The sequence below is a fragment of the Ovis canadensis genome, chromosome 3 (assembly GCF_042477335.2).
Source record: "Ovis canadensis isolate MfBH-ARS-UI-01 breed Bighorn chromosome 3, ARS-UI_OviCan_v2, whole genome shotgun sequence".
NCBI classification, from domain to species: Eukaryota; Metazoa; Chordata; class Mammalia; order Artiodactyla; family Bovidae; genus Ovis; species Ovis canadensis.
Window position 1 is genome coordinate 35,244,379 of NC_091247.1, and position 12,161 is coordinate 35,256,539.

The 12,161-nt window shown below is 41.7% G+C and overlaps 1 protein-coding gene across 2 annotated transcripts in view; it reads left to right on the forward strand.

The window, feature by feature from the left end:
- The window catches only part of BABAM2 (BRISC and BRCA1 A complex member 2), a 401,503-nt gene that overhangs the window by 308,886 nt on the left and 80,456 nt on the right, over positions 1-12,161 (forward strand). For both annotated transcript variants that reach the window (XM_069582871.1, XM_069582872.1), the window contains exons 9-10: positions 2,983-3,053; positions 5,768-5,850. In XM_069582871.1, the coding sequence (XP_069438972.1) occupies positions 2,983-3,053; positions 5,768-5,850 (154 nt within the window). The remainder of the gene's footprint in view (positions 1-2,982; positions 3,054-5,767; positions 5,851-12,161) is intronic.

Genomic DNA, 12,161 nt, shown 5'->3' on the forward strand with positions numbered 1-12,161 from the left:
TTTTGCCCTAAGTTTTTGCTTCTTCTTATGGTTTAAAAATTTTCAACTCTTTTATTTCCCAATTATTGTGTGTGTGTGTATGTGTGTGTGTGTTTGCCACTAGTTAATATCACAGTGATCCTGTCGAGTGGCTCTCATCTCTTTCTGCTTTTCTGTACAGCACGTTTTAATATTTGGTTCCTGATTTTTCCTGTCATGCCCAGGAACAGTTTGCCAGAGTCCTGCTTGTTGGGACAGGGTTTCCAGGTCAGACTGGCTTATAGCCAGATTTTACGGAGAAGGCAATGGCAACCCCCTCCAGTACTCTTCCCTGGAAAATCCCATGGGTGGAGGAGCCTGGTGGGCTGCAGTCCATGGGGTCACAAAGAGTCGGACACTTACTGAGCGGCTTTACTTTCACTTTTCACTTTCATGCATTGGAGAAGGAAATGGCAACCCACTCCAGTGTTCTTGCCTGGAGAATCCCCGGGACGGGGGAGCCTGGTGGGCTGCCGTCTCTGGGGTCCCACAGAGTCATACACGACTGAAGTGACTTAGCAGCAGCAGCAGCAGCCAGATTATAGCCAGATTATCTAAAGCTTTCCCTTAGCTGCATTAATGGGCCTTTACACTGGCAAGTAACTGAGCTTACTCTATTGGTTCTTATCAGGTATTTCTGCAAGTATAGAATATACATATTAATGTCCAGCCAGCTTATTTAGCTAAACTCTGGAGCTTTTAGTCCACAGACCATACTGACTTTCTTTCTTCTCCCACATGGACTTAGTTTGCTTAATTCACCAAATCCTATTTTCTTTGCTTCTGTTGACTTGTTCACAATGGCTTGGAAAATAAATCTTTTCTTTGTCTCTTCCATTCAAAAGATAGCTCATCTCTATATAGAAAATGCTTTAGAAATATAATATTTCAAAGTCTTCAGTATTATTTTTTAAATGTTAAAGGAGCTAAAATCTGGCAACTCTGCAGTCTGTGGGCTTGGCACAGATTCTAGGGCGTTTAACTCTCATGGAGTGGTTGCTGTTCATTGGACCAGATTCCCCCAGCCCCTGCCCTCCCACAAAACTGATCAGAGGACAGCATTCTTACTTACAGTGTAGGTTTTACACTGCCTTCAAATCTGTGTCCCAGTACTATAGAGAAAAATGCAAATTTGGTCTTCCAGAACTGAGAAGAAAAGCCTTTTTAAAGCTTTCCAATTGAGATTAATTTCTAGTCATACATTCTCCTCAAAAAAAATTAGAATACCATTTTCCCAGAAATACAAGAATCAGTCAGTTTTTCTTATCTGGTTCCCTTTCATTAATTTCACTTGTCTTTCAAAATTGATGTTCTTCTGCCTGCTACAAACGAGGACAGTATGGGCTGCTTTTAGAAACAATCTCTTCAAATGAATTTCCATAATTGCATTGGAATCTATCTTTATAGCCAGTTTTGTTGTGGGTTTCTGTTAAAATGGTTTTCTGTTTTTAAAATCAAGTATACAGAACTGTTTTCATCCCCTTTTTAAACAAAGCCACTTAAGCAAACTTATCATCTGTTTTTCTTTCCCCAAAATAACATTTCTGATCCTGCGTTGAGCCTGCAAAGCAAGCACTGTTTTTGTAAATTGACATAAAACCCCTATTATATAAATAGAATTGTTTTACTTTTAAAGGGTACAAATGGCTATCAGTACCAGTTGTGTCAAGGTTATTTCAAGCACTTTATCCTGAGCTTTTGTTATCCATGGAGACTCAGTGTGGCTACAGCCAATATAAACTATTTGGGGGGTCTTTTTCTCCCACTGTTTCTTTCAGCCATTATAAAGACATTTTATAAGGAATGTATTTTTGCGTTAGAAACTGATGGGTAAATGACTAACTTTCAGATGCCTAGCTTAATGAGTTCACAATTTTTTTTATAGAAACTGTCACTTGGTCTTAAGAAGGAAATATAAAAAGGCAAAATCGCCTGTTGTAACACTCCTTATTCTGAATGTTACAAACCTAAAAAGAAATACTTGAGCATTACTGTCCTTTTCAATAGGAGTTGTAGTTCAAGATAACCAATGAGGCCCATTTGTTGAGAGGAAATTCTTCTTTATGGAGAATGCCAGCTGTTAAATGAGATAGAATGAGAAAATACAAACATACCATTTTTCAGGCCTCAGTTGAAGTAATTGATTCAGACAAGGATCTCCAACAAATACCAAAACCATTAAGGAACTTGATCTTCCCATGCTTCGAGGAGTGTATCCCTGGATTACTCACTCTGGCAAAAGGGAACCATTCCCTTAAAGTACCGTGGTCTGGCTGACGTCAACCTAACCAGTGATCAAACTCAGTATCACCTAGGAAGTTTTCTTGCCAACAATGTTTAACCTGGATCACCTTTAGCTCTAGCTTCTAATTCATAGGAAATACAGAAGGTAGATAAAAAAGGAAGAAGACAATCGGAGAGTCTAGAATGCAGACAGTTAGCTCAATCTCTGAAAAGTCAGTATTAGGCACACACACTCACATCCCAGGAGGTACTATTATTCTATAGTAAAAGACTTTCTAGAGTAAATGCCTGATCCCTGTTTATATCCTTGCTTTTTTTTCAAACGTATTTTGGGGACAGTTGGGAAGTTTGAAAAATTGTCAGGGTCCTAAATAAATTCAGAGAATGAATTACTAAATTTTGTTGTGTGTGATAACAGTATTGTGATTGTGTAGGAAACTGTCTTGTTTTTCAGAGATGCATGCTGAAGTGTTCAGGGGCACACTGTAATGATGTCTCTAATTTCCTCTGAAACATTTCAGCAAGATTGATTGACAGGTTGATAGATAGGTAGATGGCTAGATAAAGCAACTAGACAAAATATTCACTGTTATTGAAGATAGGTGTGGGAATATGGGTGTTCATTTTACTATTCTTTCTACTTCTGTGAATCTTGAAAATTTTACATGATAAAGCATTTAATAATTCCCTACTGTACTCAGCTGTGGGTTCGTGTTTCAGGTGCAGTATGTGATTCAAGGCTATCACAAAAGAAGAGAGTATATTGCTGCCTTCCTCAGCCACTTTGGCACGTAAGTTCTTCATTAAGACTGTAAATCAGTGATGCCCTCACATCCTGGTGACCCTGAGGAGAGGGCTCAATGAAGAAAATAGCACTTAGTTCTTCCATATGATACCTTTCAGTGCTATTTTGGTTCTTCTGGTGTGTTTCTCACACTAACGCTCCCAGAAAGACATTTTTTTCAGCACTGTTTGTCAAATAGAGTCAAATATCTTCCCTGGAGCAGCCGCATAACTAGCCCCGAACACCGCAGTAAAAGTGGTTGTCATACCTGCTTCTTCTTGCACCCTTTACAGTCTGCACAGTACTTCCACCTCCGTCATCTCACAGTGGTCATGAGGTGAGCCAGGTGGGCATTCCTGGCACATTCTGTGAAGAAAAGCCTATAAAGCTTGACCAGTCCAGTCACCTGTGGAAGTCTCAGAGAGAGCTGGGGCAAGAACCCTGTTCCTCAGAACTCAGGTCTCCTGATAAGACGCCCACTCCCCACAGGGCCGCAGAGATTTGGGAAGGATATCTGACTTTAGACACCAGCGCCATGACTCACACTTGGGATTAGTGTGCTGGAAGAAGGCCCTGCGAGGGAGGGGGCAGTGTGTAGCTGCAGTTCCAGGGTGGGCGTCTCCTGGCCATCCACCCTGTGCTCTGGCCCTTTCCGTCACGTGGCCCGTGCTGGCTGCTCGGCAGCTGTTTCCTTAATGGTGGCGGAGCCCTTATCAACCTCCCACTTAGGGCTTAGCTCGGGGTGGGGAGGGGGTGGGGGGGGTGGGGTGGGTGGTTGCATTTTCCTCACAGTCTCTTTAAAAGGTGGAGCACACTCTGTCTAAGCACTAAGCATTTTAGTGCTCTCATTACCTCCCACCTCGTCCCAGAGAAGGTGTGTATATTAAAATTTTAAATCAGTAACTGAAGAAATTAAGATAAAGGAATGAGAAGATGAAATCAAGAATAAGGTTAGGATATAATTTTACAAATGTGGCATAATTAAAAGAAAATTTCTGACTCCTCAAGACAATTTCAAGAAATTTTCTCGTTATCCATTGTGGAATTTCTCATATCGCCAAAATAGAGTAACAGTATCTAAACAGCATAACTGTTAATGAGTCATGAGACTCTTAACACTTAAGGTATTTTTCAGCTTTCTTTATGTGCATTTTGAGAAAGTGCTTATGCTATGAACAGTACTTAATAAATATTAACTCTCTTAGTCTTCTCATTTTTGAGTAAGATTATTTTTTGTGTATGTTACTGAAAATGAAGATGTTAGCCCAGTGACCTGCAAAGCAGGGGTGCATGTGCCTCAGGGGCATGTGCCTCCCCTCACTTCAGTGGTATTCAAGAAAAGGGTGAAAATTGCATTTACGCTTGTTAACAATTGTTTTTAAATCTCATTCTATGTGTGTACATTTCTGTGTTTTATTACACATATAATAGTACTTGTCTACAACTACAGAATCATGTACAAATACTACTATATACTGTACTGTATGCATAATGAGAAAGAGTCTGTCAGTGCTTGTTTTTGCTTATGGGGTACAGGATCTAAAAAGTTCAGATATCATTGTTGTAATATTGAGTAAATTACATATCCAGAAAAGAAATACAAACTGATGAATAAAGTTGTTGGCTTGTCGGCAGATTTAATGAGCCAATCACTGAACCTTCAGTGCCTCAGTTCCTTTACCTTCACAGTGGGGTCAACTGTTCCTCTTGAACCTGGAGGCCATCAGTATTAATGGTCTATTTAGCCTGACTCAGCCAGGGGGAAGGCATTTCTAAGGACAGCAAAGGTCTCCTTGTATGGATGAGAGAGAAAGTTATCCTTGTCCTCTCTGTGTGGTTAATATTGGCACATTATGGTGGTGTCACCCCCTGTACACTCAGCTCCAGAGGGAAATGGGGGAGAGGAGCCCATGAGAATTCAGTCTAGGCTCTTCTGTGTTCGGAGACTGTTCTCCTTTGACACAGGAGGTGTGCATCTCCCATCTGAACCCCACATCCACCCTGCTAACGATGCTACTTTGTCTTGAGCCCAGTGGAGAAGATCAGGGGACATGAGAGAAAGGATGCCAAGTACTTTGGAAGATAGTCATCTATAATCCTGAACTTAGTAATACTGTCATTGCTTGTGACTATTCAGTACCTGAATAAAAGTGAGACTGGACAATCACTGTATAAACCTGGGGTCTTTGCTGCCCTGACTTCTTCATTTGTCCTTTTGCTCATCACTAGTGACTAACATTTGCATAATATTTTGTGGGTTGTTATTGTTGTTCTCTCACTAAGTCATGTCCAACTCTTTGCAACCCCATGATCTGTAGCATGCCAGGCTTCCCTGTCCTTCACCATCTCCTGGAGTTTGCTCAAACTCATGTCCACTGAGTCAGTGATACCATCTAACTATGTTATGGGTGGCCTTACTTGTTTTTCACAGCTCCATGATGAAGTTTGCACATATGATTATATTTGTTTTACAGATAAGGAAACTGAGGCTCCAAAGGCTAAGTGATTTGCCAGAGGTCGTAATAGATAGTGAAGCTGTAACTCAAACCTAGATGCTTTCATTCCAAATCCCACATCCTTCCTGTGGTAACACTCACTTATCTTAAATGTATCTCGTATTCAGTAACCTTGCTTCATGAACATATTCTTTACTTGGTTCCATCTCTTTGATACTTTGTTTTTATGAAGGTTTTTTTGTTTGTGTGTGTTTTTATTACTTAGGGGTGTCGTGGAATATGATGCAGAAGGCTTTACAAAACTCACTCTGTTGCTGATGTGGAAAGATTTTTGTTTCCTTGTACACAGTGAGTATATTTTTGCTATTAGCATGTCAACATACATTTCTGAATGCACTAAACCACATGTAATAATGAATATAACAGCCTTTAGTGTCCTGACTTGGTTCCTTTTACTTGAGTTGGTGATGGACAGGGAGGCTGGTGTGCTGCGATTCATGGGGTCAAAGAGTCGGACACGACTGAGCGGCTGAACTGAACTGAACTGAAGTGTATTTACTGCATGATCTCAACCAGGTATAATTTGCTACTTGGGGGATGTTTGGTAATGTCTGGAAACATTTTTGTTTGTCATGATGGTTAGGGGACCGGGACTGGCCTTGTTGTTCCTGGCCTCAGTGGGTAGAGGTCAGAGATGCTGTTAAACATCCTACAGTGCATGAGACAGGTCCCTAAAGCAAAAAGTTATTGAGTCCACAGTGTCAGTAGTGCTGAATTTAAGAAACCCTATCCTAGAGAGGGATCTTTTCCAGTGGCACTAGTGGCAAAGAACCCGCCTGCTAATGCAGGAGACATAAGAGACGTAGGTTTGATCCCTGAGTCAGGAAGATCCCCTGGAGGAGGGCATGGAGGAGGGCATGGCCACCCACTCCAGTATTCTTGCCTGGAGAATCCCATGAACAGAGGAACCTGGTGGGCTACAGTCCATAGAGTTGCAAAGAATCAGACACAACTGAAGCAACTTAGCATGCATGCATTCTAAAGAGATTTCTATTTTCTAAGTATCTTTCCAGATTCAGGCCTCAAAACTTTCAAGATTACTCAAAGTGTAGTGCCTTCATCATTTGGTTATCATTCTCACTTTTTAAGGCAGGGGTTCCCAACCTCCAATCCATGGACCAATCCCTCCTGTTAGATCAGTGATGGCATTAGATTAGAAATACAGCACACAATAAATGTAATGCACTTGAATCTCCCCAAACCATCTCCTCCCTGCCCCCAGTCTATGGAAAAATTGCCTTCCATGAAACTGGTCCCTGGTGCCAAAAAAGTTGGGGACTGCTGGCTTAAGGTATTTCCTAATAGTAACTGCCTTGTCAGGCAGTGTTTCATATGGAGCTCCTACTCTATATAACTAGTCTTACGTGGAACCATCATTTCAAATGCATCTGAAAAGTGCATGCATATTGTCTACATTAATTATATGCACGGAAAAGCAGAGTTGGAGAGGTGACAATTTTCATCTTGGGTGTGCCTCCAACTAATTATATGACCTTGTTCAAATTGCTGGGACAAGCCTCTCCCTGCTTTAGTCTCCTCTTATGTCACTGGGAATCGGGCTGCTAAGTCCCATAGAGACATCAGCAGACGGAGCTTATCCTGCACTACAGGACCAGGTGGGAGAGGAAGTCCCAGGCAAGGCCTCCTGGCACTCCCCTCAGTTCCTGTTAGCTCTCTTCACCATCTTCTGTGGCCCTACCCAGCTGAGCTGTATACTAGCGCTCCCAGCTCTCACTTTTGATTCTGACCTTATGTGCCACAGCTTTGATTTTTTGTTCTGAGTGTTAATTCCTTTCTGAGATCTCACTTCCTATTTGCCATGTCCGCTTTGCCCCACCATCTTGATCCTGTGATTCTGTGATTCTGTTTCTAGCTTGGTAATCTGACCCCAGATCCTTAGTATATGCTTGGTTTGTCTTTCATGACCCTGGACAGCTGCCTGGGAGATTAGTCTGGTGTGTTTCCTCTAGGCGGGCTCAGCAAGAGGGGTCTGTAACCTGCCACGAACGGTGGTGGCTGTGGGCAGAGGCCTCCCAGAGGAGCTGTGAGAGAAGGATTCAGAAGGAAGGACACATGGAGAGACAGTTAGAGACAGTAAATTAGATGACAGCTTCAACCAGTTTTTTTCATCCCAAAGTGGCATGAAATCTCAACAGTCTTCCTGAAAACTTTCTTTGGTCTCCTAGCCATGATTCCACTTTCAAAAAGGATGTTTTTCAGTCGCTAAGTTGAATGTATCCAACTCTTTGCAAGCCAGGCTTCCCTGTCCTTCACCATCTCCCAGAGTTTGCTCAGACTCATGTCCATTGAATCAGTGATGCCATCCAACCATCTCATCCTCCGTTGTCTCCTTCTCCGCCTGCCCTCATTCTTTCCTAGCATCAGAGTCTTTTCCAGTGAGTCAGCTCTTCCAGCTGACCAAAGTATTGGAGCTTCAGCTTCAGCATCAGTCCTTTCAATGAATATTCAGGGTTGATTTCCTTTAGGATTGACTGAGTTGATCTCCTTGCAGTCCAAGGGACTCCAGAGAGTCTTCTCCAGCACCAAAGTTCGAAAGTATAAGTTCTTTGGCACTCAGCCTTCTTTATGGTCTAACTCTCACATCTCTACATGACTACTGGAAAAATCATAGCTTTAACTATACGGACTTTTGTCAACGAAATGACGTCTCTGCTTTTTAATACACTATCTAGGTTTGTCATAGCTTTTCTTCCAAGGAGCATCATCAAAAAAAGATGATGTCAGGTCATATCAGATATATGGAAAAAAGAAATCCTTGGCATTAATCTTTCTCGCTGTTTTCCACATGGGACTTAAGAATGGCTGCTCTGGTGGTGCTGGCAGGAGAGGTGTTCAGAGAGAAAAGAGCGTCCACCTCTCAGTGCCTGTTAGCTCTCTTCTCAGTGTGCTCAGTGTTACAGCAATTCCTGTTCCTTAGGAAGGTCTATTCCCCAAAGAATATTTTCTCCATAGTACAGTGTCCAGTATTTCTTACAGCTCCTTCTCTACCTTCCTTTGTCAGACATGCAGAATTAAGTCCCAGAGTCATATTTTCAAAGTTACAGTTTCATTTAGTTTTGATTACTTCTTCAGAAACATAGAACCCCCAGACACTCATTAGAACAGGCACAGGGACCTCGAGGTTTATATAATTAACTCTTTCCAAAGTGTTTCCTCAGGCTCTTCCTCCTTTCTGCCACAGCCCATTTGCTCCCTGCTCTTGGCATCGTGGCCACATTCTTGGCTCTTTGGCAGATAAGATCTTATACAGACAAGGGACAGAATCAAGGGACTTTGATGCTATTTACTACTCCATCAGTAACTCACAGCCTGTCTTTAAATAAATTATTTCCACCCTTTTTCTTCTTATATCTAGAATGTAGGACTTGCTACATCATCAGAGTGAAACTTGCTTGTTGTTCAGTCACTAAGTCCTGTCCTACTCTTTGTGACCCTATGGACTGCAGCACACCAAGCTTGATTAGGTAATGCATTTTATTCAGTCATACTGGTTAAGCATCTGAGACTTACCTTCTTTGGGAAACACCTGCTTGCTAGGTTATAACCCTCAAGGGACCACTTGTTGCTTTTGTTCTTGCCGTGAAGATGGGAGTTGAATATGGAGTGGCAGAGACTTAATGATAGAACATTGCAGTGAATTATTCTGAGACCTCAAGAACATGAAAAAGAAAGAAGTGCCTAGAAATGGAGCCAGTTTTCTGTGGCTGGCTCAGTACTTCATGGAGATTGAAGAGCTGGCAGGATACGAAATAATGTCTCTGATCTCCCCCACCCTCTGTTCTGCCCAGGGCGGGAAGAAGACTTTTGAGAGGATAGGTGCTGGCAGTAATTCTGAGCCTTTTGGATGCTACAGGAAAGAGGCACTGTTCTCCTGAGGCCAGTGGCTCTGACCTCAGCCTTTGCCAGAGCACGGAAGCAAAAATGCCCTAGGGGAAAACATTATACACATTCTTGGATCTCTCAGGAGACACTGCAACTTCCTGGCATTCTGGTGGTTCCAGGAGTGGGAGCTGTGGCCATCATTATGGCCAGGGAGTATTTTTATCCATTTATTCCTTCTTTCCTTCATCTAGATCAGTATATCACGAGATTTGGAACCACAGCAAGAGCAAGTACTTGCTCTCATTCGGAAACTGTTTTCAGAACGGTTTCCTGGTCACCATCTAAGAATTATCTGTAGTGGTTAAATATGTAATTCTGTATTTGTCAAGCTGTTTGTACCTCTGGAGGTAGATGCTGTCTTTAAACCAGCAGCTTTTCAGAATGCTGGGTGACAAGGGAACCAGAGAGCAAGGCATAGTAATGCAGAACAAAAGTAACCACTGGGGAAAATTGACTCTTTCTTGGGCCCCTGTCAGCCACGCTGCCTAAGGTCACAGGGTTGCTGCTTGGAAGCAGAGGGTATTAAGATTCTGACAGAATGAGAAGCTGTCTTTTCCCATTACCTGTAATCCCTGTCAGTGACCTTTTGAGTCATTCAGCCTGGACCATAGGCCTTCTCTCCCTGGCAAAATACCTGTTAGACCAAATCTGACTGTTTTAGGTGTTTCATTTCGTTTTTTCTCTATGCCTAACCCAGTCAATTTAGCCAATGCAACTGAGTTCTAAGTTTATGGAGAACCTGCTGTGTGCTCAGTATTGTGCTACGTCCCAGAGGATATAAGTAAATAACTCAGGCTTGACCTTAAGACAGTTGGAGTCTACACAAGGGTTGACTGCCTACAGCCTATGGGCCAAACTCCACCCTCAGTCTATTTTTATATGGCCCTCGAGCTGAGAATGGTTTTTATGTTTTTAAAGGGTTGTTGAGGGATGAGAAGAATATGCAACAAAAATAAAGTCTCAAATATTTACCCTTTGACTCTTTACAAAGTTTGCCAACCCCTGACCTAGTTAATGAGACAAGAGATCAGATAAAGGTGACGTATACTGATATGCATTTTTTAAAAGCAAATATTTTATGAGCTTGCTTACTATATACAAGGCACAAAGTGATATGTAGCCCAGACTTAGCTCATATGGCCTCAGCATGTGTGTTTGGGCAGACTGGGAAATGTAGTTCTTTTTCTGGGGAAACAAATGCCCAGCTAAAAATCAGAGTTCTTTTAACTTGAGTGAGAAAGAGGGAATGGCTATTGAGTAAGAACTGCTAGTGAAGCGACTTAGCAGCAGCAGCAGCAGCAGCAGTCTCTTTCAATCCAAGGAGGGGAGTTTAGATATAGGTCAAATTTCCGTCAGAAAATGGATGGCACATCACACAGGTGATGGTGGTTTAGTTGCTAAGTTGTGTCCGACTCTTGCGATCCCATGGACTGTATCCCGCCAGGCTCCTCTGTCCGTGAGGATTCTCCAGGCAAGAATACTGGAGTGGGTTGCCATTTCCTTCTCCAGGGGATCTTCCCAACCCAGGAATCAAACCCAGGTCTCCTGCATTGCAGGCAGATTCTGTACTGATGGAGCTATGCGAGAAGCCCCATTACATCTCAGGGATACATAGGGAGAATTCAGTGGAACCAAAAGGGCTAATTAGCAGCAGCAATAGGGAGTCATGACCTTCCCTAGGACCCCTGGGGTGAGAGGAGTGTGGGCACCAGAAGCTGGAAACTATAGTTGTCGCTGTAGGAAAGGGTTTTCTGGCAGGAACTTTCTGGCCTTTCACTGAGGAATGTCGATACTACTGACATGCAGGAAGGATTATTTCTACTTTCAGTTCTGTCTGTTTTGTTCTTAGGTACATGTCCATTCATAATTGTTTCATCCTCTAACGTTTTGACCTTTTTAGCATTATGGAATACTCCTCTTTGTCTCTAGTGATATTTCTGAACTTAAAGTCTATTTCATCTGATATTAATAACCTGTTCTAGCTCTATTTTGTTTATTGTTTGCTTGGTATACCTTTTCCAGCTCACTGCTTTCAGCCTTTTTTTTTTTTTCCTAAATGCCTTTAAATCTAAAATGTCTTTCATAGATAGCATATGTTTGGGTTTTGCTTTTGCATGCATTTAAAGAAACTCTGCTGTTTTCTTAAGATAGTTTACTCCATTGACATTCTATGTAATTGTTGGTATGGTTGGATTGGGGTCTGCCATTTTTATGTTTTCTGTTTGTCCCATTCTTTTTTTGTTCCTCTTTTACTGCCTCATTTGTGTCAAGCAGAATTTGTTAGTGTACTGTTTTGATTTCTTTGTTGATATTTTAGCTACCATTTGGTTGTTATTTTCTTAGCAGTCCTTTCTAGATATCACAGTATGCATCTTTAGCTGACCTAGTCTACCTTGAGATTAATGATGACTTGATTCTGGTAAAATATAACAATTTTGCCCCTCCTTCTCCCCCTTTTTTGTGCTCTTGTTGTCATATATGTTATATTGATATGTGTCACTATGTAAATGTAAAGCTATGTACACTATGTAAAGCTGTGTAAACACAGCTTTTTGTGTTATTGTTATAAATAATCTTATATTTTTCAAAAATATTAAAAGAAGGTAATAATTTCCTTTGTATTTTCCTCTGTCCATTATTTAAGGTACGTCTTAGTAGGACCTTGTTACTCCATTTCATAGTTGTAGTGGAGGCAG